The following is a 25,894-nucleotide window of genomic DNA, read 5'->3' on the forward strand; positions in this document are numbered from 1 at the left end:
AGAGGTTTGTTTACCCGCCTCCAGCCTCCGTGTCCAGTCCTTGGAGCTATTTATAAGGCCCTCCACAGCACAGCACTGGGGGGGGGGGGCGTGAGAGGCGCCGGAGGACAGCACTGTTCAGCTCTCCCCCTGTCCCCCCCAACACCAAACACAATCCCAGCCATCAGCCTACAAGACCCCCAGACGACGATCCCCCTTGTCTGGAGGAGCCCTCACCACTGCTGAAGAGGCCCAGCCTCGGCCTGCCGCCCTCCACCGCCCCTCCCACCATGCCCACCACTCCACTTACTGGCTGGGGATGGCGTGCTATAGCCGCTAACTGGAAGCTGGTGCTGGAGAGTGGTCAGAGCGCCGGGTGGGGAGAGTCCCCCCAGCATGGGGGGGAAGAAGAAGGCGTAGGGGGGCACCGGGTATCCATTGAGGTGCCCGCCCCCAGGTGTCGGGCAGGAGCTGCTGTTACTGGCCATGCCAAGCAGCCACAGTCAGAAGAGCAGGCAGACAGTCTGGCGGAAGGCTCTGGCAGGCTTCAGGCCGCCTCTCCTCGGGTCATGGGGCCTGGGCCCAGAGGGGGTTTGGGTGGTCAGCCCACCCCCCCCCCTTCTGTCCTGGAGCTGCGGTCCAAGGCTAGCAGGCTGATCTCGGCCTCCTGGAGCCCCGACTCCAGTTGGGGGCCAGGTGGGCTGGGGGACGTCCCAAGAGCCGGTCCTTTGGTCAAGCAGTTCTGTGAGCTGGCACTTTCCCAGGAAGGTCCAGAGCTGGCCTTCAGGACGCTGAAAGGATCCCTCTCCTAGTGGGCCCCGGCTAGGTGGCTGGGGAGGCCATGTCCTGTGATGCTGCAGAGAGAAAAAAGACAGGTGAGTGGGCACCGAGGAGCAGGCGCACGGGCATCCCCCGCGGAGCTCCCCAACCTGGGCGGCCGGAGATTTTCCCGTGGCACCCGGCTGAGCAGACAGCTGGCACCATGCCTGGCTGGCAGAGACGGCCTGGGAGTAGGGCCCAGACACTGCTGGGGGTGGCAGGACAGCAGAGCCAGGCTGGGGAGACGGGGACAGAGCCCAGAGCCGAGGGGGGCCTCTTACCCACAATCCTGAGAGGAAAGGGTCCCCGGTACCATGCCACCCGGGAAGATTCCTGCAGCAGAGGAAGGCAGCTGGCCCTCCTTCCCCCAAAGCAGGTTACCTGAGGTCAAGATGCAGAGAACGTGTGCTTGAGGGGAGGAGGGAGGGGGAGGAAAAGCCGCTTCCCTAAAGCGGTGGCACTTCTCAGAAAAATGACTCCTAAGCCAGGGGGCCCCCGCTTACACCACTTCCCCCCCAAATCCAAGCCCGAGCACCCCAGATGGGTCTGTCCCACGGGCCGGAGAGGAGGCCTGTTTACATACATACAAATAGGGAAATGGGAACCGAGGACTCCTGGGTATCACCTCCATTGCCTAACAGCAATGATGGGCAGGGACTGCCCAGGGTGGAAGCCCCCTACTCCCAGGCAATGGAGGGGCAAGGGAGACTGATCTCAGAGTTCACCCACATACTCTGTCTGCAGAAGCAACCTCCCTGGAGAGGGTGGGAGGTGGGCAGAAGATGAAAGGCCAGATGCCCCTCCACCAGTGCATCCACAAATCCATACCCTGTTTGAACAGCTGGGACCCAAGGACACGCAGAGATAACACCACAGGTAGCAAGAGACAGAGATGAACCCAGAAATTCCACGACACAGTGAGACAGACAGGCAGCAACAAGAGCAGAGAATGAGACGGAGAAAGAAGCATCCACAAGAGGTCCAGGAGGATATATATAAAGAGTATCAATAAATATGCATGTATTTATATATGAGTGTGTGTGTATACACACACATATGACATATAGGAGAGACAAAAAAAAAGAGACAGAAACATGGCCAAGCAAAACCACAATGAGATACCGCTTTGCATCCACTAAGATGGCTATAATCAAAAACACTGATAACAACAAGTACGTGAGGATGCGGAGAAATCGAAACCCTCAGATGTTGCTGGTGGGAATGTAAAATGGTGCAGCTGCTTTGGAAAACAGTGTGGCAGTTCCTTAAGAGGTTAAACACAAGAGTTATACGACCCAGCAATTCCACTTCTAGGTATCTACCCAAGAGAAGTTAAAACATAAGTCCACACAAAAACTTGTACGTGGGTGTGGATGTTCATACCAGCACCCCTAATAGCCAAAAAGTAGAACCGATCCAAATGTCCATCAACTGATGAATGGATAAATAAAAAGTTGCACATCCATACAATGGAATATTATTCTGCCATAAAAAGGAACAAAGTACCGATATACACGACAACATGGATAAACCCTGAAAACATTATGCTAGTTGTAAAAGACCACCTATTGTATGATTCCATTTATATGAAATGTCCAAAATAGGCAAATCTATAAAGGCAGAAAGTAGATTGTGGTTACCAGGGGCTGGGGCATGGGTTCGAGGGAAATGGGAAGTGACTGCTGAATGGTATGGGGGCTCTTTCTGGAGTGATGAAAATTTTCTAAAAGTGATTGTGGTGACAGTTGCACAACTCTGTGAATATATTAAAACCAGTGAATTGTACACTCTAATGGGTGAATTTTATGGTATATGAATTATATCTCCATAAAGCTGTTAAGAAGAAAGAAAGGCAGGGAGGAAAGAGAAAGAAAAGAAAACAGGGCCACAGAGATCCCAAATAAGGACTACCTCCCTTTCCAAGCCCTTCCTCCCCAAGCTCAGGCCGTGCCAGGCTCCAAGCTCCAGGCTCCAGGCTCAGACCTGGAGTCCAGGGGACACACACATGGCCAGCATTTGGCTGAGGACCATGCCTGGGATGGGGGAGTTCTGCCAAGGCCACTATGGACGAGGCCAGGACTTCTGGGCCCAGCCAGGCCGGCCAGCCAGGCTGTGACTGTGCGGGGCTGAGGGAGGAGGAGGGGGACAGGTACTTGCAAGGAAAGGGGCAGCTCCCCTATTGTTAACGAGCATGATTTTGACTGTTACTAATTATGACGACCATAGGGCCTCTCTCCTTACTCCTGAATGAGGTGCCCCCTTCCTTCCCCAGGCCCCTGCCAATTCCCTCCCGGGCTGCGAGGCTGACGTCAGAGAAGCAGGGACCCCACCCGTCGGCCAGCTGCCGCCCTGGCCCCCCACAACCCTGAGGGGCGCCACACAAGGGGAACTCGAGCCAGCAAGGGAGGGAGGGGTTGGCTGAGCCTCACCAGCGTTGACAGTCAGACCCTCACATACGTGCACACCCACTTCCAGAAACTCACACGCGCAGTTCCAGGGAAAGCGTCCGGTGGCCAAGAGCACGCGTGCTTGCACGCCCAGCCCGGGTGCATGCGGGCACACACGTGACACGTGAGGAGAGGGAACCTGGAGATGCGATCCCTCCACACCTGGGCTCCACACACAGCGAAGCCGGCTCCAGGCCTGCGTGCCTGGCCCGGGACACAGCTCCCCACAGACACACAACCACAGCCTCAGAGTTTCCCAAACTGCACTTACCCTGGCCCTCACCCAGCCAGGCGAACCTATGCACCTGCCTCCCTGCGGCCCGGCCCCCCAGTACACAGCAGGGTCCACAGACACAGAGAAGCACACCAGTGGATTCAGGTCCAAATGGGGGCCAGCCTCTCTGAGGTGAGGCCCAGAAAGCCATTCACTTCAGACTCCAGGCCTCCTGACCCAGCTTTTGGGGCGGGGGGTGCGGCAGCAGATTCGGTCTGGACCCTCTGGAGCCAACCCTTGACCCCAGAGGAGAGATTAACGACAGCCGCCTTAATGCCTCAATTCTGCCCCTGAGGAGTTTGAAACTGGACCATACTTCAAACCTCAACCACAGATACACACCCCAGGGAGAGGCTGGAAGGCGTTCCCCACCCCCATCGGAGCCTCACTAAAGGAGCTCAGCCTGCAAACTTCAATGCAGTTAGCTCCCTGGGGAAGGCCTTGAGCCAAGGGAGGGGGCAAAGGTTACAGAAATGGGCCAAGGGCCAGGCTGGCCAGGGAACAGGGATGGGCAAGGGCAGGGATGATGGGGGCGGGGCCAAAGAGCACAGGCCCGGCCTCAGAAGGTCCCTCTGAAACCACGACCCTTGGGGAGATGCCTGGGCCCTGGCCCCCTGCACCCAGGGGTGGAGAAGACACTGTGAGAGAATCGAAACCAGCACCAAAGAAAGGGAAAACAAATTACCCACATCCAACCTCCACCCTATGCCCGCCACCTCCACTGCCCATGGGCACCCTCCCTTGAGGGAGAGAAAAACCACAGGCCCACACCTCCCATACCCGGAGCCCAGCCTCGGCACAGCAGAAACGGGGGGTGGGGGGAGGGCCGGAGCACCTGCCACCAGCCAGGCACCCCTGCCCGCTGGGGCCTCCCTCACCCTCAAAAGGTGCCAGGATCCCTCCCCCAGTGTCAGGTGTCCCCAGCTACCCGTTCTTTATGTCCCCAGAGTCACACATCTGGAGAAAAAGGCAAATGTTGGTCGAGCTGTGAAGACAGTAGAAAGAACCATAAGTCTGAAGGGTCAAATCTCAGCTCTGCCACTCTGGGTGACCTTAGGCAAGTCACTTAACCTCTCTAAGCATCTGTTTACTTGTCTGTGAACTGCCTACCTCAACAACGGGCTGTGTGATTTAAGAGATAAAAGTCCTGGAAAGCACCTAGCACAGCGCCCACCCGGCACACAGGAGGTGCTGGGCAACGGGTCCCCTCCCTCCCCTGCGCCTGCCAGCACCACCTCGGGGCCTCCCTGGGCAGTATGTCTGCTGTCCCTTCCCCAGCCAGGGCTAGCAGCTGCTGACAGGGCTAGGCGGGAGAATTACCCATTTTCCAGGGTCTGCTTCCCCCCAGACTGAGGACAGGAATGTGGGGAGAGGAATATTCGGGGTGTGGGTGGAGGCCTGACCACAACCCTTTCCCAAATTCCCTTCTTTCGTTTCACAAACCAAAAAAGGGAAACCTTTGGGCGTGGGGAGGGGAGGAGGGGAAAAGGAATAGACGATTTCCCCCCCTGCCCTCAGGGGAGAGGAGCCAGGGGTCCCCAAACCCAGCTGGCCCTGCCCCCCTTCTTCATCCACTCCCTCCTCTCTGCTTCCCAGGCTACCCCACTACCATGGCTCCCAAGGAATAGAAGCCAGGCAGTCCTGGACGGGCTGAGAGGAGGGGATAAGGATTGGGGAGCGTAAAAGAAGGGGGGACAGGGGCTTTCCTAAGCATTCTAGACAGTCAGTGAATCATATGCAAATGACACCCAAAGCTCAAGCTCAACTTGGGGGTGGGGGACACGGACTCCAGCCCTGACGGAAGCAAAGACCCAGCCCCTCTGGACCCCCTCCCCTGTCAGGAGCTGGCAGAGCAGGGCAAGGCGGGACAGGGCAGATTTCAAACCAGAACAGTGGGCTGGAACTATTTATAAACTTTCCAGGAACACGCACACACACTCACACACACACAAAGCCAAGACCTCTCCCCTCCCCCATACTCCTCAGATCAGCAGAATGATGAACATTACTCCCTTTTCCCCCTTTTTCCAGAGGCCCCTCTCTCCTCCCGGCCACTCTGGTCCTCTGTTTACCTTTTGCTCTCCAGGCTCTGGGCTGCAGGAAGCCAGCAGGGCCAGCCTCATTTTGAAAGAGACCACCCCAGGAGGGCCTGAGAAGGATCAGCGGGGTGAGGCTGGGACAGGTGGAGGGCACCTCTTCCCCACCAGTCCTCAGAAGCCCAGGCCTGCCTCGCTGGAGCTGGGACTTGTTGGAAAACCTGCCCCGAGCACATGCAGGGCCTGAGCACATCTACGGAGAGAGTCAGGGGAGTGCTGAAGTCCAGCGTCTGGCCTCTGGATGCTGCCACTGCCCACTGCCTCAAGACACAGCACCTAATCCCAGAAAAGTGGATCTGATGTCTCCCCAACTTGTACCCGCCCAAGCTTCTGCCCCAGCTACACAGGGCTGCCTGACCTCCACGGGCCATCATCCCCGCAGTGACTGAATACCAGGCAGAAAGGGCAACTGGACAACCCAAGCCCAGGACAGGCCAGGTGCTGGGAGGAGGAACTGGGGTGGGTGGGGGGGATGTCTGCTGGTCAGGGCAGTGTCCCGACTCCGCACCCCAGGGACTGCACCCCAGAGCCCCCTGGGAGATGTGCCCAGGGCCTCCGAAGCCCAGGGCGGCTGAGGGGCCCACCCAGAACCAGAGCTGAAGCCTCCCACCCAGTCTTCTCTTGGAGCAGAGAGCAGGTGAAAGGGCAGGGGGCAGCCCAGGCCTCAGGGAGAGGGAAGGGCCCACGGGGAAGGAAGAAAACAGGAAGAGGAAGAGATGAGGCTGCCGAGGCCACAGCCAGACCACAGGAGTGTGTGGACCACACAAAGGCAGCTCTGTCCGGGTCGGGGACCGAAGGGGCACAGACAAAAGGGGACAGCCCCCCAGCCTGGAAACCACCGTCCTAACAGCCAGCCTGGCACGGGGCTTTCCCCACCCCCACCTTGGCAGCTGCCCCCTCACCACTGTCTCCCCTCTCCGCAGTGCAGGAAGCATAACTCTCACAAGGGGCGGGGGCTGCCGAGCGCACAGAGCAGCAGGTATGTGCGCGGGTGCGCGGCTGCAACCCGCCTCCCCCAACCCCTCAGCTCTGCCCCGGGCAGACAGAGTCGGCACGACCCAGTGCTACCAGCCCCCTCCCGGCGTCCTTCCCTAGGGACCCCGGGCTGCAGGGAAGCCGGGAACGCCCGCCCCCGCCCCCCTCCCGCCTCAGGATATCCTTTTGGCTCTGACCCCAGACCGGGCCTGAGTCAGACCGTGCCCCGCCCCACACCCCCCATCCAGCGACCCCCAGGAACTTCCTACTCCCCACGCTCCACACCCACCTACTCAGGTGGGTCTAGAACTAGGGGGAATCTCTTCCCCTCTCCCCCCCCAGCTGAACAGGGAAGCCCACCAGGGGGTGGGGCGGATGGTCACAAAGTCCCAGGACCAGCCCCTTAAAGCACAGGGCCTGCGGGGTCAGGGCGAAGCGGGTGCAGGCTGTGTGTGGAGGGGAGAGGAGGCCCTGCGGACCACCACCTCCCCAGCCCCAAAACACACACAACTGGGGATCCTGCCCAGAGCCCCTCCCTACTCCAGCCTGGACCCCAAGAAACCACAGAAACTCCCTGGGGAAGGTAGTTTCCATGAGAACACAGGACAGGAGAAGGCTCCAAAGGGAAAGGGGACAGGGAGCGGTGGTTCCAAGAACGGGCATCTTTCTGGGACAGCGGGACCCAGGCTGGAGGGGACAGGGTTTGCACAATCAGTCAGATTCACAGTCAGCCACAGCCAAGCACAGCCAGAAGTGGTCACAGTCTCCCCGACGCTCAGTCTGAGTAGGTGGCTGTGACTCCCTCCCACAGACACAAGTCTGGGGGGCCCTGGGGGATGTGGGGCATCGGAGACCACACACACTCAGCTTGAAACAGCCCCCTGGGCAGGACCCCCCAACCCCCCCCCTCAAACTGTGGGCCTGGGGGAGGGGCAGCTCCCTCCCCACAAGAACCAGGGTAGTGCCCAAGGCGGCCATCTCCATGGCAACCAACAACAAACATCCCGGGAACCACAGAGGGACAGGAAGTGACAGCCACGTGACAGGAAGACAGTTTTTTCAGTGGGGGGGGGCGAGGAAGATTGTTAGCAGCCCCTGGGGAATCAGCTGTCCCCTAAGTTTCCCCCACTTGGAACTGGAGGGAAGGGGTCAGCTGGGAAGGTGGCCACACACACACCCCCGACCCCACTGCAGTGTGCGCGGTTGGTCGCAGGGCTGACGGGCCCTCCCTTCCCGCCTGCCACTCACGGTTCTCCCCGCTGGGTCCCCCTCCCTTCCACTTCCTGCCGTGACTGGAGATCAGAGAACTCCCCACCGCAGCTTCCCCTTCTCAAGTCTCGATTCCTGGCCTGAAGGTTTCACTGTGGGGCGAGGGACACAAGGAAGGAGGGCTGGGGACCTGCGGTAGGACCCAGGGGACAGAGGCTCTCCAGGGGAGGAGCCGGGAGGGAGCTACTCCAAGGTAGGTGTGTACACACAGGCACACATAGAGTGAGTGGGTCACGGTGACACACCACCGGGCGCAGTGACACACAGACTGCCTGACCTCAGGCAGCTCTGGGGGGAAGGGAGCAGGGCCATTGGATCCGCCCCGGCGCGCCCCACTCCAGCCCGGTTCCTGAGCCTCCGAGTTCAGTTCAGGCGTCTCCTGGCCTCCAGGCAGGCGAGGTCCCAACCGTGCCCAGCCCCCACCGCCTCTCCCCTGCCTTTCGTGCTGAGGAATCCCCCTCCCTGCTCCAAGGTGCTCGCCCAGACGAGGGCACCTTGGCCGGAGGCGGGGGGAATGGAACCTCCCGCCACCCCCCTCCCCTTCTCTGCAGATGTCCCAGACTATATTTAGCCCAAACCGGGCGGCTAGCCAGACCCAGACTCCCCACTGGCCCGGAGCTGAGCTCCCAGTTTTTATGCAATTAAAACATTAACAGAGAACCACCCCCATCCACACACCCCCATACCCCCCAGCCCAGCCAGAGCGGCAGAGCTCAGAAAACACAAGGGCAGCCCAGCCCTGCAGCCAGCAATGCGGCTGGCGGTCATCGGGCAAATAGCAATAAACTCATCCCCTTGCCCATCTCCCGGGCCCTAACCCCCACAGGCAGGATAGGGACATCACCCACAAGATCATGTTGACACTTGTGGGGGGGTGGGTAGGCTTTCCTTGTTCCGGGGCCGGAAGGGAAAGGCATATCCAGTGGCGGGGAGGGGGGGGGGTTGCCTAGTTGCAGAAATTCCACCTGTCATTTTGCAGCCCCCCTCCCTGGCCAGCTCCAGTTACAGGGCTGGGGGTTGGCAACAGGTGCTGGCCAGGCTGGCAGCAGTCTAATCCCCCACCCGCTCCCCAGGCTGACAGTGGTGCCTGAGGTCCAGGCAGGGGCCCTGGCCAGCAGGGTGCCGGGTAAAAGAAGGAGGCACTGCTGCCTGGTGGGGGGGGGCAGCCCAGGCCCCTTCTGTAAGACCTGGCCCCCTGGACTCTGTGATGTGTACTGGAGGGTCTGGGGAAGGCAGGGAAACCTTAGTTCCACCGCACCTATTTCATTTCCCCACGATGCCAGGCCGGGCGGGCTAGAGTGTGGGAGGTCTGTCTGCCTGCCTCTTCCTCCTCCTCCTCTCCAAATTCCAGGAACAGGCAAGGGAGGCTCCAGTTGCAGAGAGAGAGAGCAAGCAGGCGGTCCCAGCTGAGGGGGGGGGGGGCGGGGACTGGAGCGGGAGGCAAGATCCAGACGAAGCAAGAGACGCCCACGCCCAAGCCAGACAGGACAGACACACCGACACTGACACATTCTCCCACTCTGGGCCTGGTCCCCGAGTGCCGCCCACTCTGCAGGGACACCCAGACTTCCTCAGCCAACCCTGCCCATCCCCAGAACACTCCCTGGACACACACGGAGAGCCAGGCCTTCGCTCCCACCCACATCCCCCCACAAACCCTGTGGGCTCCGTACAGCAGCCAGAGGGTGGAGAGGGGAACAGAGGGAGGAAAGACAGCAGGCGTCAGAGAGGACATGGAGCCAAAGCCCTGGGAACTGGGGTATCAGTTGCCACACTCCTTTCCCAAAACCCAGTAAGTCAAGACAACCCTGGCCATCTTGCCAGGAGCCCTGCCAGCTTCCCACACTCCCCAAACCACCACCACTAGAAAGGGTGTGGGGTGCTGGGCGAGTGGAGATTACCCCATTTACTCATCACAGGGATAGGATTACCCTCCCCAGATGCCCATCACCCCCAAACCCAGACAGAGCTCCTAAATGGACCCCACAGAGTCCCAAACACACCCACACGTACAGCCTAGTCTGGGTCCTGCCCTGCCCGTGCCACCCAGAGGACAGGGAATGGGGCACTGAGGTTTTATCTGGGGGCAGGCCCCACCCTGTCACATAGTTCTGAGGACAACCCACCTAAGACCCTCAAGTCTTAGCAAGGAGTGGCGCAGGGGTTGGGGGGGGAGGGGTTCCCAGAGGGCAGAGCCAGCTTCCAAGACCAAATGATTTAGGGGAAGGGGAGCTAATTAACTGGGGTCTGGGTCAGTACCCCCAAAACAGACCTTAAGGGCCACTCAGACAATGCCCTTTCCCCCCACAATAGACAGGGTGGCAGGAACCACGTCATGGTACATGTGGGTGACTATGCCCAGCAGGGCGGCATGGGGGTGATCAGGATGGGGCTGCCTGCAGCTAGCTTCCTGCCAGGCTGCCACATGGCTGGGAGTAGGAGGGGGACCAGAGAGATTTCCCAGAGTGGTAGCAGGGGCATTTAGGGTCAACCTGAAGGATGGGGATTTGGGGGCTATAAGAGGAGGTGGCCAGGATTAAGCGGTTCCAAGCCCAGGGTCTTCTCAGAACTGCCACTGCATCTGCACTGCCCTCATCAGTCTGGCGGGGAAAGTCCTGAGGTGACCGCCTCATGCACACTCATTCACACCCTCCAAATCCAAGATCCTCAGCTCCCAAGGGTCAACTCCAGTCTGACCCTAGTGACCGCTCTGTTTCAGGAATGACATGGCCCAGACTCCCAGGCAGAACTGATGTCCTAGCCCCTCCCACTGCACCAACATCTTTCATAGCCACAAACTCCTTGACTCCACAACTACCCCTCTTCTTCCTCCAGGTCCAAATACTCTTTCTCTTATTCCCTCCCCCAGACTCATCTCCACCCCTCACAGGGGAAGCCCCAAGGCTCCAAACCACCCCCCACTGCAACCTGGGGCTTCCCCAGCCCAGCCTCCCCATCAAGCACAAGCCCTGGAAGAGAGTTTGGGGCTTGAGCCCATTTCCTAGCAAGACCTGGCAACCTTACTGAACCACTTCCCCAGAACCCTGCCCTATGACCACTGCAGCCAGGGAAGGGGATAAGAGACATCCCTGAATCTCCTAACCAGGAAACTGGAGGAGGAATGGCAGTTAGGAGCGGAAGTGAGGGTTGGGGGTAAGCAGCATGGGGTGGGGGAGTGGGGGAGTGTTCCTCTGAAAACACACACACACACACACACACACACGTGCACTCATCTCGCAGGTAGAAGGCAATCTGGTTACAGAAGAGGGAGCTGGCACTAGTGGGGGGGGCCAAGGGTACCCCTCCATGCCAGCACGTGGGCAACCTATCCAAGGTAGGATGAACGGTGGAAAAGCGTCTCCAAGACTGGGGGGCTTTTCTTATCTGATTTCCACCTGAGTTAGTCCCCATCCCCAGCCTAGCACACTGGAGGCCTGGCCTCCTTCTCACGGAGCCTGACAATAGGGCAATGCCCAGAGAGGAGAAGGGGCATTGCCAAGCAGATTTTCCAGCGCCCCCTCCCACATACACATCTGGCTAGCAGCTTCCCCGCCTTCTGGGTGGCACCAGGTCCCAGACACCCTCAGCAGAGCAAAGACGACCAATCTATTCCTTCCCCCCTACACCCCCAAAAGCTTCCATAACCCCATGGTGCCACCCGACCCAGAGACATCCCTCCCTGGCGGCACTGGCTCCCGTCCCCAATTCTGACGGCTCCCCGCGCTCCACGGGGGACACCAGCTGAATGGGCCCCGCCCCCCAACCGGCTGCCTCTGGTGGGGGTGGGCCCCCGGGCTGATTCTCCCCAAACCACAGGGCGGCTCAGATAACAGGAGGGAAAGAAGGAGGGGGCTAGTCCGTTGGGCATCCGATCTCTCCCCAAACAGGTTTGAAAGTCTTTTTGTTTTGCTTGTTTGTGAAGAGAAAAGTGAGAGAGAGCAGGAGTTCCCAGCGGCGGTTCTGCCACAGCTCGGTCGCCGGAGACACGCGCGGCAGACGGCCCCAGACGCCTCACGGCTTCGCGCGAAGACACGGGCGCAGACAGACGGACAGACGGGACTCCCCCACCCTGAGCACGGTGGCGCGGGGCTGGGAAGCCCAGGAAACCCCAGGTTCCCGTCGGAACCCGCCCGGCACCGGGTCCCCGCCCACGGGTCCTCTCAGGAGCAGGCCAAGGGGCCGCGATGCCTGCGGGAGCCGGAGGCTCTCCAAAATCCCCGGGGGAGAGGTTACCTCGCAGCGGAGGGAAGCAATCCGTCCGGGTCGCCCGCGAGCACGGCGTCTGCCCTGACCCTGAGCCTTGGAGGCGCTCGGCGTCAGGGGTTGCCGGGGTCCAGGGAGAGGAGCGGTTTGGGGGGCCGCGGCTCAGGGGCGCGGGGCGAAAGCAGCGGCCATGGCGAGTCACGTGCGGAGGCTGAAACTTTACCCGGAGCCCCAGACCAGGGGGCGGAGGGTACCGAGCAGCGGGGAGGACCTCACCCTCGGGCCCGCCCCCGGCCGCCCTCCGACCAATCACCAACCAGGGGCGGGCCCACAGGATCACGCCCCCCCCTTCGCCTTAACAGACCCGGGAAAGGGCGAGTCTTAAAGGAGCCGCGCCTAGCAGAAGGCTGGACCGTGGGAATCTGGGAGAATCCCTCCCTCTGCCCCAAAAGGAGAGATTCAGAGCGAGAAGGGGGAGTTCTGCGCAAAGAATGGAAGGAGGGCTCGGTAGAGAAAGGACTGCAGTGTGCGGTATCACACTCCCTTCCCTCCAACGACACACCCACACTCACAGGGGCAAGGATCATACGCACACACCCCTCACACCTAAACCGGAGTTAGAGGGGCTGCGACGTAATATGGAAGCGAATACAGTGATTCCGGCCCTATCTGTCAAGCCCCTGACTCCCATAATTATAATCCTCCTCCAGGAACCCCTTGAAAATGAGAGCTGTGTGACCTTGAGCAAGTCGCTTCCTCTCTCTAAATCCTAATTTTCTCACTGGCAAAAAGGAGTGCAAAAGCAGGTAGACCGCCCTCAGGTACACCTGCTCTCCTCGTCTCCCCCAAACACGTTTCCAGCTCAAGTGGGTCGGAGGAACTCTGGCCCAACCCAACCCTTCAGCAAACCCCAGAACCCTCCCCCCAAAAGGACAGCGGCTCTTGTGATCTTCCAAGAGCCGAGTAGGGGGCGCCCAGGAGCACCCTTACATGCTACGGGACTCTCAAACCCAAGCTTCTTTCTCCTGGCCCAGGCTGGAGGAGCCAGGAAAGCTCGCATTCTTGTTCCAGCGGGGCAGGATCTGAATCACTCTCCCTCTGCAGAGACCCCAATCCCCAACACAGCCACAAGCCCCCTCCCAGCCTGCTGCTCCGTTTGGGAGGACCATCTCCCCACCTCTAGCAGTCCACTGGGGGAGAGAAAGAGGAATCAATAGGGAACACCCCCCCTCCCCGTCCCCGGTCAGAGAAGTAGCCACAAGTGCCCCCACAGGACTTCCCACTGTAAGGGGAAGTGCCACACTCCCAGGCCTCCACCCCAGTGAGAAGACTCAGCCTGACCCGGCGGGCAGAGCTCTCAAACCCACCGGCCCGACGGCCCCCGCTTTATAGACGAGGAACCGCAGGCTGGGAGTGGACACGGGTTTAGTCCCCGATCACCCTGGCACCGGTTGCACAGCCGGGTCTAGGACCGAGGTATCTGACTGTCTCTCTCCAGCTTTGGGGCCCCAGCCTGGGTGAGGTAGGATAAGCAGGGTCGGCGGGACGCTGTGCCCTGAGGTCCGGCGGCACCGGGGAAGAGCGTCCGGGCAACGCTTCCCCAGGCCCCTTCCCGCCTGCTGGGCCTGGCCGTCTCCCGCTCCCGTCTGGATTTCCGTCCGCCGGTGCGAACCGCCCGCCCAGCCCCTCCCACCCTGTCCCGTCCAGATCCATCCGCAAACATGCGCTCAGCGGGCAGGAATGCGCCAATGGCTCCCAGATGTGGACGCCGACGCTTAACCCCTTCCCCCCCAGCTCCCCCCCCAACAAAGGCATTCTAGCTTGAGTCCAGCCAGCAGCAGGGGGCGCCGCCCAAATGAGGGACCAGCCTGGGAGGGGACTTAGTGCCAGCCAACCCCCAAGCCCGCGCAGGCTCCTCCTGGCCTACATTCTACCAGTCTTCCTTCCCGAGGAGGCTAGAGGGGAAGGATCACAGACACAGAAATACAAGTGTGCACAAACACAGGTATACTGCCTCCCACGAAGGGTGGCCTTCATGTACACCTGCCAGCACAGAGGGTCAGGTACACTGGCGTACACGGAGATGCAGGTGTGCAAATGCACACCCAGGACACGCATATATGCACACACACGTGCACATTCAGAGCACACCTGTATGCACATGTATGCACACAGAACAAGCACATACAAGACAGGCATCTGTGCGTGCACAAGGTCATGAAGCAGAGGGTGCGGCACACTCCTGGACAGAGCAGTAGATCCACAGGCAGATGAGGGAAGAAATTCATGCACCCACAAACCTGCTCCCCACAGGGGGCAGTCACTCACGCACAGAAGATCGGCACCCAAGTATACAAGCACACTGCACGCCTTTAGGGCACTCCCTCCCTGCCCAGCTGAACTGCAGCTGTGCTGGGCCCACTCCAGTGTCCCCAACCCCCACCCTCCAGGGACCCTCATGCAGGAGGGAGAAGGAGGCAGCAGGAGACTGGCAGAGGGAGAAAAGCCACAGTCCCAGGTGCTCCTCACTCCTTAAAAAAGACACTCCTTCTTGGGGCCTACCCTTCCCCTGCTGCAGGCAGAAGGAGAGGGGCTGGGGGTGGCGCCTGAGCAGCCGGCTTCCCGAGACAGGGATCCCTCTTCCCACTAGAGGAAATCTGAGAGAGCCCTGATAGGTGCAGGGCCGGTGACAGCCCCCCACACAGACAAAGGAGATACAAAACAGCTGTGAAACACCCCGGGAGAGCCCACACTTCCCCCAAAACAAGGCCTCCCTTTCATGGCCTGTGGGGAACTCCTGAAGAATAGCATCATTGGTAATGGGAACAGAGGATGGGAAACTTTGACCATCTGGATGCAGGTGGGGTGGAGGTGTCTGCTGGAACCCGAACCGACCCCAACAGACTCCTGTCCCCCTCCCCAGCCACCCAGCTCATTCCCAAAGCCCCCTCATGGCTCCGCACGTCTGATTCTCACAGTCCTGGAGGGTCATCTAGGGCAGGGCTCCTGCTTCCATTGTACAGATAAGGACACTGAGGCTCCACCAGGGAACTGCCTTGCTCAAGGTCATACAGCTTGTCAGTGGCAGACCTAAGATTCAAACCCACAATCCCCTCCTCACACGCCCTCCCATTTACTCTGAACGAAATACATTTCCACGCAGTACCCTGCTCCCTCTTCCTTTACCCTCTCAGCAGAGCATATGGAAGAAACACCAGCCTTGCCTGGCTCTGCAGAGTTGTGGGTGGGGCCAGGACATGCCAGAGAGAGAGATCAGAGAAGATGCTGGGGGCTACACACATAGCCCCCAACCCCACCCCCAAGCGCGATGCCCACCTGCCCAGCAGGCATGGCCAGTGACTCAGCTGCATCCGGGGGAGATGCCAGGGCAGTGACTCACCTACCGAGAAGAGCTGAGCCTGGCACCTTGCCAGCCCCAGGACAGAAGTGACTTAGTCACCGAGACTGTGATACCCAGAAGGCACAGCCCAGGGATTGGGGACAGGGGCAGGCTGTGTCCTCCATGGTTATGTGCATTACAGGCATCCTGGGGCAAGCCATGGCTTTACCCGCCCCTGCCCCCTCCCCACTGCTCACCCCCACCACGCCAGGCCCTGCTCCAGTGCAGACAAGTTTTGTGAGACCCCCTGGGCTGCCCTGCCTCTCCCCTGAAGCCTGCCCCTTGCCCATCACTCACCACCCACTCTCCCAGCCCCGCCTCCGCCTGCCACCCAAGTTGTACCCAGGCTGTGAGTCTCCTTTAACATGTCTTGGCAACACCTCCTGCTGCCACAGCCCCTCTCACCACCACCCGCCCCCCCCCAAATACACACATGCACTCATACACACTTCTGCCAGCCCTGCTTCTGCCAGCAGCTGCTGAAGTTGTTCAGCAGGAGGGGAATCGGGAGGGTGGGGTGCAGGGATCGAGTTACCAGAGGCTGATGGGGTGGGCTGCCACCCAATCCCTTCCCCAGCTCGTCCTCCTCCCTGGGCACAGCCTGCCTCACCCACCTGCTCCCCTCCCACCTCTGGCTGGCAGTGGACTCCACCCAAGCTAGAAAACAATAAATGTTCAAGGGTATTTGTCATGCTAAGACCAGCCCAGTATATGAGAGAGAGGGAGAGAGAGAGAATGAGAGAGAAGACAACGATGGACAGAAAGAATAATTCCCGTGCTCGGTGCCCAGGCTACAACCACTAGATGTGTGTATCTCTGCGTATGTTGAGCCAGAAGTAGACTGAGTAACTCCCCAAGTCCTGGGAGAGTTGATGGGGCCCAAGAGGAGCCGACCGGCTGAACAACCTCAATCCATTTGCACTATTGATTTCTCATACACTGCAGCCGGCCTGATGGGGGGGGGATGATAAATAAGCCCCCCAGAGACATAGAAACTGAGCAGAGAGGGGGGAGGGGGCCCCTGCGCCCAATCTGTGGCCCACTGAGACCGGCTTGCTGAGGAGGAGGTGGGTGGCAGGGAATAGGAGCCATGGAGTGGCAGGAGGGAGGGTGGGGAGTGGGAGTTGGATTCAAGCCTGTCTGGGACACCTCCTTCCAGCAGGATCTGAAGCTGATTCAAAGAAAGAAGGTGGGGGACAGGAGCACCATCTTTGGCTACACAGGCAGGGCTCTGAACAACTCGAGAGAGAGGGTCCCATTCATACCCTGGTCTATGGAATGGCGCCCCCTGCAGCTGTGCAACGTGGTGGCCCTGGGGATGAGGCTGAATTCTGAGGAACCATGTTTCTGCACTGAACTCTCTTCCCCTACACCTCCAACCAGCTGCCTCTGCCTCTAGGCCTCAGAAGGGCTCACTTCTGACTGCGATTAGAAGCCAATAGCAATCTCCCCGCTCCTACTCCCTTCCTTTGTTGAGGGCGATTGGCAAACAACCACCTTGACCTAGGCACGGCAGGATGGGCGCTCACAAAAGGCTCTGGAGAGTCTGGAAAGCTGCATCCTAGAAAGTTGGTCTGTCCCTAACTCATCCTAGGACTGTAGGCACAACCCCCAGCCCTCTCTGGGTCTCTAAAACGGAGTTAGACCGAGATGCCCCTTCTCAAAGGGGTCTCCAAGCTCCCGGCTCGCCAGCCTGTGAGACTTTTGGAACCTGCCCAGCACCTTGATTCACATCAGTGGCCACAGGCCACCTAAACAAACCCCAGCCCTGACCTCCTTCCAGTCTGGACACAGACTCTCTCCGCATGGTGGAGACTTATGAACACACCCAGCTGGGGTTTACCGGAGACCCTGTGTAAACAAGCAGAGAGGGAAACAAACCAGGAACCCAGCCCTTGCTGCAGGAGGGGAGAGACCATGACAAGAGAAAAACAAACAGTGCGAGGGGCCTGGGCTGGGGTTCCAATGCAGCCAGCGACCGACCGGTTGAAGGTCCTAGGGCAAGTCACATGCCCTCAGTCTCGCCCTCTGTAAGGGGGAGGGATGGTCCAGGCGCCTCTAAAGCCCCTTCTGGTTCGGAGTCTATTTGGACAGAGAGAGCCCTGAGGAGTCCCCAGGACTCCCTGGCCCAGTCCAGCCCATCTACCAGGTCAGGACCCTCTCCCCATCTCAAGGTCCTACCCCTGCCCGCCACGCAACCTTGCTCCGTCGTCTGCCCCTCTGGCCCTGCCTCACTCCACCCGCCTGCTTACCCTCAACTTGGCCAGCCCCTCTGCCTGCCCCGTGCTTTTCTGCACGTCCCTCCTGCCAGGGGACAGACCAACTAAAAATAGTCCCTGCAGCCTTTCTCGCCCACAGCTGCCCAAAGAGCAGGAAATGAGGGGGCAGGGAGGCCCATGTCCTGCTCTCCCCCACAAACTCTCAGCCCCAAATCAGGTCCAGCCCTCCAGCCTGGGGCTAGTGCCAACTTGGCCATCTCGGGGGCATCCCACACCCCTTCTCTAGGGGGAGGCCTGCCCAGAAGTGCCTACAATCAGAGAGCTGTCCTTACCCCGCGGGAGGAGGAGGGAGGAGGCCAGCGGTCTAGAGGGAAACCTTCCCAATTTCTGACAAATCAGTGCCAACCACATTGTGGGCACCGAGAGGGCAGGGCCTGGCTCCACTGACTGGTCTTTTGAGGGCAGAGGGAATTGGTGTGGGGAAGTTTGTGCTGGTTTTCTTCATCCTGGCCCAGCTGGAAGGAAGACAAAATAGTGCCCCAGCCTCAATTACGCTAATCCCCTGCTCCCCCAAACATGTGGGTGCAGACAGAGGGGTTTCGGTAGCCCCCCCCCCCACCAGATACCATGGGAAAAAAGCTCAAGAGGCTAGATCTTGGCTCCCACACGTAAAGATGGAAGCCTGGAGGCAAGAAGAGGCCATGCCTGCCAGGCTGGGCAGATGCTGCCCTGAAGCTGAGTCAGAGGTTAGGAGGGAGGAGCCGGGGTGCTGGGGCACCAGGGGCTCCAGTGCCCCCACCCCTAACCCACCTGGGATTTCTGACACCTCCCAGCCCTGGGAGAAGGCCCTCCCCACGCAGGAGGAAGGAAACCAGCTTAGCGATTCTCTGGAGGCCTGCAGAGCAGCCCTGCACCATGAGGCAGGCGGGAAACCCAGGAGTCCTGGCGCCCGGCCCAGAGAGTGAATGAGAGAAATACCTTGGAGTGGAGGAAACAGCCCAGAGTGAGGCAGACACATGGTGCCCCAGCAGCTCCCAGATGTGACCCTTCAGGAGGAACTGGCCAGAGGGGCTGGATGGGGCAGGCGAACACATTTCTGAACAAGAAGAGAGAAGAAAGCAGAGCCCTGGGGATGGGGAGGGGGCCGGGCCAGCCGGTCTCTCACCTACTCTCCTCTCCTCCCGGTCAGAGTGAGAAATGCTGAGGTTAAGGGCACTAAATATCAAAGAGGTCCTGGGGTCCTAGGTGTGTTCTCCACTTCCCTTGTCTCCAGACCCCAGCCTGTTCGTTCCTGAGCTTCCCCTGGCACCCCTTCCCTGGGGCCAAGCCAAGCCAGGAGTCAGCAGGCCCAAGGTGGTGCCTAGGAGGCCTGGGCAGTGCCAGGGGCAGCCCTCATCCCATCCTCCCACTGGCTTCCCTCCTGCCTGCTCTCAGCCGCCACACATATCTCAGCTGTCGAATCCGATTAGGGCTCCTGCCCAGTGAGCCGGACAAGGAGGCCACTGGGCAGGGGAGAGACAGGGACAAGGACGCTGAGCAGGGATGACAGGAGGAAGGTGGAGACGGGGCTCAGGGGAGAAGGTGTGGAGCCCCAGAGGACGAGAGCTGGTGGCCGGCTACAACCTACGTTAGGGGAATTCTGCAGCCCCTGGGGCAAAATCCTGTCTGGTTCCTCCATCCCCCAGATGGGCAAGGATGGGGGAAGGGAACTGAAGGCGGAGAGATGACCTAGATTAGAAAGAGAATCCCATCCTAGAAACCCCCCCCCGCCCCCGCCATTACTACCATTTGCACTGGGCTGTAGGATACACTGCTTTATGAGGTCTTTATGGCCGTATCTCTATTAGGCAAGCGGGTCTTGTTACTAATAGCCATTTTTATAAATGGAGAAACCAGAGGCTTAGAGAGCTGTATAAACGCACATGGTTAAAAGAGCGAGCTGCGTCTCTCATTCAGGCCTGATTCTCAGTCCACTGCTCACACTCAGAATTTACTTCCCTTCCTGGGTCAAGAGCAGAATGAAGTCACGCCATTATCCAAGTTTTCCTCTAAAACCAACCCTTCGGGGATCTGGGGAGTCATGGAGGGATACAGAACACACCCCACACCAGACAGAGTTACCAGATAGGGATGTACCACTCACCTACCGCACAGAGAGCTAGAGGGGTTCCCTCAAAATGTGACCCGTCTCTTCCATTGCTCCCCACCCCAGTCTGCTACGCCCAGAGGCAACACCCACACTTACAAACACGGTTACCCCGACAAGCCATACACCCCTCCTGCAAACCCACCAAGCCAGAATGAGATGCCCTAGATCTTCAGAGAACAAGGCCTGTCAGCCCCCAATGAGAGGGACAAACAAGTCACTGTAAACAGTAGGTATCATCCAACCCTCTCCCAGAGAGCCTGCAGGAGGGCAGAAGCTTTGGGGTAACACCAGGAGCCTGAGCTCTGAAAGCCAAGGAGCCCAGGGAGCTGGCATGGCTGGGCGGCCTCCCTGATCTGGTCCACACCCCCTTCCCCAGCCATCTGGGCTGAGTTTGTTCTGGCCTGGGCCACACTCTGGGATGTCTCAACGCACCCAGCCACCTCCATCCTAAGATTATAGATCTTACAACCATATGGTACACACACACACACACACACACACACACGGTGCGGGGGGGGTGCTTTTCATAGGAGTTGAGGTGTTGGCAGAGATGGGAAAGACAGCTCTTTAACCTGAAAGAACTTTCCCCAGAGAAAAAGGTCACACACACACACACACACACACACACACACACACACACACAGAATTGTTCACAACCTCCACTACCCTCCAGCAAAGCCTTTGGCCACTCAAATGTGCAATGAGCCTGGAAGGAGGCACTGGTTCTACAAGGTGAGTAGGGAGTGGGGGGCAAAGTCCTGAGCTCTTAGGGCTGGAGGGGGGGGCAGAGAGGAAGCAAGAGAGAAATCTCCCAGGGAGTCTCGGGTCCCGGTCCGGCTCCCAGTCCGGCTCTCTGTTACCCCAGCTCTGCCAGTTCTCCCCTCGAGGTGAGGTGGGGGAAGGGGGATTAGGCAATACTGCAAAGGAGGGTGCAGGGGCTGGGGCCTGGGCAGACCTTCCCCCACTTGCCATTCTTAGCTAGAGAACGGGAATGCCTCGAGGGGCGTGCAGCAAGGGCGCCGGAGGGCGCAGGGGCTCTGAGCTTCCAGACACCCTTCTGTTCCCAGGCTCCCACCTCCCTGCACTACAGCGAGCCGTGGGGGAGGAGGCATGGGGAAAGCCTGAACTGCCGAGAGGGAAAAGACCAGATCAGAAGCGGAGAGGCCAGGCGGAAGGCGGCCGACGGAGAATTGGGAAGGGGTGTGCGTGGTCCTACCTGCTCAGGTGCGTGCCGGCGGGGGGCGATGGGGTTCCCAGGAGAACTGGGGAAGCCCTCTCAGCTCGATTCAGGATTCCCCCCTGCTTCTGGGTTAGGCTGCTGCAAGAGGCGCGGGTTCCCGTTGGGTCCTAAAGCCCACTCTCCAACCAGGAGGCTCTCCCCACCCTCTCCCACCGTCCCTGACTGGGTCAGCGGATGCAGAGCTGAACTGATGGGGCAGAAAGAACTCACTGGAGAAAGACGAGGTCTGAGTCATGGGCTGGGACAGCAAGAGTCCCCAGTGTCAAATACACAGCACATGGCTGATTTTAGCTGAGGATATTATGGGACAGGAGAAGAAGACATTTCTTCTGCCTGCCCTGACCAGATGAATTTGGGCTTTGGGACTGAAGCTGGGGTTAAGATCGCTTTCCTAATCACTCCCAAGTAGCTTGGCTATTGAGAATTTGGGGAAGGGGGCGTTCATTTTGGACGGGAGCTCACTTCTACCCTCCCCCTCCTAGACAGAGCACAGTCTCCCCATCTCTCCCCCACTATTCCTAACTGCCTAGAAGGCCACGCCAAGGGGGAAAAAAAAGTCCTGATTTCCAGCAAGTAAAAAGAGCAGTATGACTTGGATAGCAGTCGGAAACTGGCAGTTTTATATCCTTAGATCTGGGAGTGTGTGCAGATACACGGAGCCAGGTGAGAGTATAAGCAGGTGGGGCTGGGGGACTTTGGGTTACAACCATTAGCAGAAGTGGAATTGTCAGTGAACGAAGGGGACGCAGAACCTAGGGGTCAACTCGGGCCCCTACCCAGCCCTTAATAGGATCCTGAGACTTTACTAGAATGAATACGTAAAAGAAAGAATATTTTCCCAGGTACGACTTAGGATAAATATAGGGGGGCAGAGGGCCTCTTATGCACAATTAGATCAACTTCAAGGTTACAGACCTCGTTTAGGATAGCCCACCTTGTCCAAAGGGAGAACTCAGGGTTGGTGGGCCAGGTGGGCCAGGGAAAGGTGGATGGGAAGGCTGCAGAGGGCTGGGGGGAGAACATTTTGCAAGGAGAGTTGCACATACCCCCGGCAGCAGGGCAGGGAAAATGTCACGGGGTGAAGGGCCAGGGGAAGTCAGGGACAGAGTCAAGGGAAGGGAGAGGGCACGGCCTCTTCCTAGAAGGGGAGAGGGCAGCAGCTCTGCCTCCACCTCTTCATCTCTCTGGCAGGAACTGGGGAAAGGAGCTGGACGGGAAGTTTGGAGGGCCCCGGGGTGGAGTCCATGGGGTGAGCTCAGGTCAAGCCTTTCACCCTAATCTGCCTCAGTTCTCTCCCAGCTGTTAAACAGGGCTCTCGGTTCTTCCCAGGCAGTTAATGAGTGTTTACAGAAGAGCCTGGAGATATTCAAATCTCAGCTGGGCCACCACTACAGTTATAAAGCTCAATAAGGGCTGAGTGTCATTTGGGGAGGGGAGGAGTAGAGGAAGTGGGAAACAGACTACTCTCTTACAACCTAAGGATAAAGCCACGCTCACAGAGCAGCGCAAGCCTCAGCTGCCACAGGATATCCTTGTGCCCAGGGATGGAGGTCACACACCTCCATCCCTCCAACCACCACCAAAGGCTGGCCTGCAGCTAACTGTGGGCAGAACCCAGGCTACAGCTGGTCTTCATTAACTCCAGATTTTTTCACGCCCCACCCCCCGCCCCGTACTGTGAACCCACAGCTTCAACAGGCCCAGGCTGGAGGGGCTGCCCTAGCCCGACCTTGCAGCTGACTCTGGGGTGGGGGGCACCGCACCAAAGGCCAAGCTACCAGCTGAAAATAAGGTTGAAGCAAGACTCCCTTTTTGCCACTGGGAGCGAGCAGGGAGGAAAGAAAGGAGTGTGGGGCTGAGAGGGTGGAGGTGGGGGAATTTAGGGCAAGCAGCAGGCAGTGAAGTCAGCGGGATCGGGGCCCGGAAACCCCTACACCCTGGGGCCAAGTCCTACTCTGGCTTCGCCTTCAGCGCCTTCAGCTTGAGTCTTGGCGGGGCCCCAAACTAGGGAAGGCCCCGGCTGCCCCTTCCCGCCTCCCTCCCCCCACCCTTATTAAATACACATTTTATCTCTCAGCATCTTCATTATCTTAACTGAAGGAGACAAGCAGTGGATGGCGGCAGCAGAGAGCGCGGGGGGTGGGTGGGTGTGGGGAGCAGGCGCACCCTTGTTATAAAGTGCTGATCTAGCTCTTTCAGGCAGTGTGGGAAACGGAGGAGGGATCAAAGGGAGCCAGGCTGATTCAGAACTCAATTAGAGCTTTTTTAAAAAAGAGCCAGCTCTCTCCTTTCGCCAGTTTTCAGACAGCCTTCACCCAGGCCCCTTGCACCCAATTAGCTTCTCCTGCCAGCGCCTTGGGCTGGGGTTGAAATCAAGCGGAGGCCAGAGGGCAAGCCTTCTTCCCCTACAGAACCACCTCTTCTGGGAGACGGAGACCTGCTGCTGTTCGTAGCTTAAGACAGAAATGTCTTCGAGGGCACCTGATCTTTTCGGGAGGAACCGGAGGTCACATCTTTCCCCAGAAGTTAAAAAGTGGGACATCAGAGGTGGGTTCCTCCCTCATCCCTTGCCAACTAGAGGCACAGCTTCTGGCCCATCTCTAGGGACATTAGGGAGCCTCCAGACAGGCACCCCCTCTTCCCAGCCTGTAGGTGGACTCTCTCCCCAAAGCCAAGGCTTCCTGGGAGCAACATGGAAGTTGCCTCAAGCAAAATACCACATCAGAGGGAGCCATTGGAACGCATCTGTGAGGCCGATAAATGCTGTGCTGACACATGTTGTAGGATGGAGCGCCCCTCTTTTCACAACGGCCTGCTCCACCTCGGTGCAAAAGCACGAGCAATGTCTGCCTCCAGATTAGAACTGTCCCCGAGATGGAGGGCGAGGCAGCATCTTACTTGGTCATGTATCTGTTCACTCAACAAGTTTACTGAATACCTCCCAGGTCTCAGGCACTGTACGAAGTGCTGGGGACAGATACAAATGTAAATAAAATCTCCATCTCAGCTCTCTTTTGGTCTCCCTCAGTAGTCAAGGTAACCTCTCCACAGATATTTTTTAAAAGCCCCAAGTCGTATCTCTTTCCTCCTTCCCAGTTCTTATTGCTGCATCTTAAAAGGACACTGAATAAAGGCAGGGAGCAATGAAGGGGAAGAAAGAGAGAGCTCTGCCGACTTTCTGGATCTCTGGATAGCTTGGACCTCACACTCTCTTGCCAGTCATCCAGCCACAGGCAGGTCTTCACTGAGCCAGAAATGTCAGTTGCAGCTCTGGGGTTGAAACTCACACCAATTTTATTGTGTCTGTGTACGTTCCATGGCAATACCCACCAACACTCTATGGAAGCTTCATCTGCTACTGTGAAGAAAAATAAATAAACCAGGATACAGACACACAGCCCACCACCTTCAAGAGGAAGAATGTAGGTCAGCATCTCTGCCACTACTCCCTGCGAAACAGCCTATGCTCCTGGCAAAAAACAAGTAACCACAGGCTCAGCCCAGCCCCTTAAAAATCCCACCAGAGCTGTCAGCTTCAGTGAGAAAAGGACTTTCTTCCCCCTCTCAGTCCGCTCCAGCTGTCTGAATCACACTGAAGACCTCGCTGACAAACATGCATCAGGTGTTGCTCCCACAAGGGCAGCGGAAGCCAAGCAGGGACTCTAAGGCAGCTTCACGCATCATTGACAGAACCAGCCCTGTTCCAATTGCTGAAGTCTTAAGAGCATCAATGACCTAGAAATTGACAGTGTGGGGAGAATGGAAGGAAAGGAAACTAACAAACCAGTACACAGAAAACCTGATTTCCAAATACCAGGGGAAAGGAAGAGAAAGGAGGTAGAGGGGAAAGAAATTTGGCCCCTTTGAATCTGCAAAGGCGATCTTGGCTCAGAGCCATGGAGGATGCATAGCCGCCCCACTGCGAGGCAAACCACGTTCCTGACTCCAGCCCTGCAGTTAAGAGGAAGGCGCCAAGCCTCCAACACAACGAGGTGGGGAGGCTGCTCCTTTTTGGGCAGGATCCTACTGTGGACACAGAACAGACAGCAGCTGCCCACAGTGTGGAAACAAACTGTAAAGCAGTCACGTCTCTTAAGGCTGCAGCATCCAATAAAATGTAATTTAAATCAAGCCTCGCATCTGTTCTCAATCCCATTCAGTCTCTGCTTTCCATCAGCCTTCGGACAATCTCTGCAATTATGCTGGTTAACCCTTACAGCCCCAGATACTTTACAAGCTTCTAGGTATAGAACTGTGTCCTCCCCTCACAAATTGCTCTCAGAGGGAATGAATGCTCTAGTAAAGGAGTGTGACGGTGAGACAGTCAGACTCCTGTCTATAGACTATGCGCTGCTACACACACCGGTGGGTAGTGTTCATTTCAGAGGGCTCTGTGTGCCCTTCTATCCCATACCACCTGTTGTAGCCCAGATCGCATTGCAAGGATACAGTGGGCAGCATGAACGAAACAGTGGCCAACAGATCATTTGTACACATATCAAGTTCTCAAACCCAAGCCATGTTGGGAAGGCGGGAGGAGGCAGAAGAGCTCAGGGAGCAGCAGACTTGGTCACTGGCTCTCAGACCATTCACAGCGCTCATGGTTTGCATTCCAAGCATTTGCTCGAGTTATAAAAGTACAGCAACCTCCCAAATGAAGCAAACTTTAAGTTTCTCTTTTCCCCTTCTCTCAAAACTACCCCAGCCCTATGCCTGCACTTTCAAGGCAGTCAGTGTTATAATGGTGCCCTCTGGTGTCCCTGTCACAAATTGCCATTTAATGCCACTGGAAACCAAACCCAGAAAAAAGGGGAGACTTGAGTA

The 25,894-nt window shown here is 58.2% G+C and overlaps 1 protein-coding gene and 1 long non-coding RNA gene across 5 annotated transcripts in view; one reads left to right on the top strand and one right to left on the bottom strand.

The window, feature by feature from the left end:
• Nucleotides 1–21,185, bottom strand: part of RARA (retinoic acid receptor alpha) — a 42,796-nt gene extending 21,611 nt beyond the window's left edge. The window contains exons 1-2 of one of the 3 annotated variants that reach the window (XM_007177593.2): nt 21,047–21,185; nt 290–833 (exon numbers count right to left, since the gene is read on the bottom strand). In XM_007177593.2, the coding sequence (XP_007177655.1) occupies nt 290–467 (178 nt within the window). In that variant the 5' untranslated portion in view covers nt 468–833; nt 21,047–21,185. Of the gene's footprint in view, nt 1–289; nt 834–1,079; nt 1,304–12,092; nt 12,973–21,046 lie in introns of those variants that run through there. The other 2 variants (XM_007177592.2, XM_057535958.1) reach the window with 2 other exon arrangements.
• LOC103010282 (uncharacterized) lies at nt 20,511–25,193 on the top strand. 2 transcript variants are annotated; one of them, XR_009006293.1, is made up of 4 exons: nt 20,511–20,562; nt 20,898–21,054; nt 23,482–23,617; nt 24,167–25,193. It is a non-coding gene; the product is annotated as an uncharacterized LOC103010282 (long non-coding RNA). The 2 variants fall into 2 exon arrangements; XR_450589.2 differs by lacking the exon at nt 20,511–20,562 and adding an exon at nt 20,651–20,717 and having other exon boundaries at nt 24,167–25,190.
• The last annotated feature ends 701 nt before the right edge of the window (nt 25,194–25,894 follow it).

This window comes from Balaenoptera acutorostrata, chromosome 20, assembly GCF_949987535.1.
Source record: "Balaenoptera acutorostrata chromosome 20, mBalAcu1.1, whole genome shotgun sequence".
Classification (NCBI taxonomy): Eukaryota; Metazoa; Chordata; class Mammalia; order Artiodactyla; family Balaenopteridae; genus Balaenoptera; species Balaenoptera acutorostrata.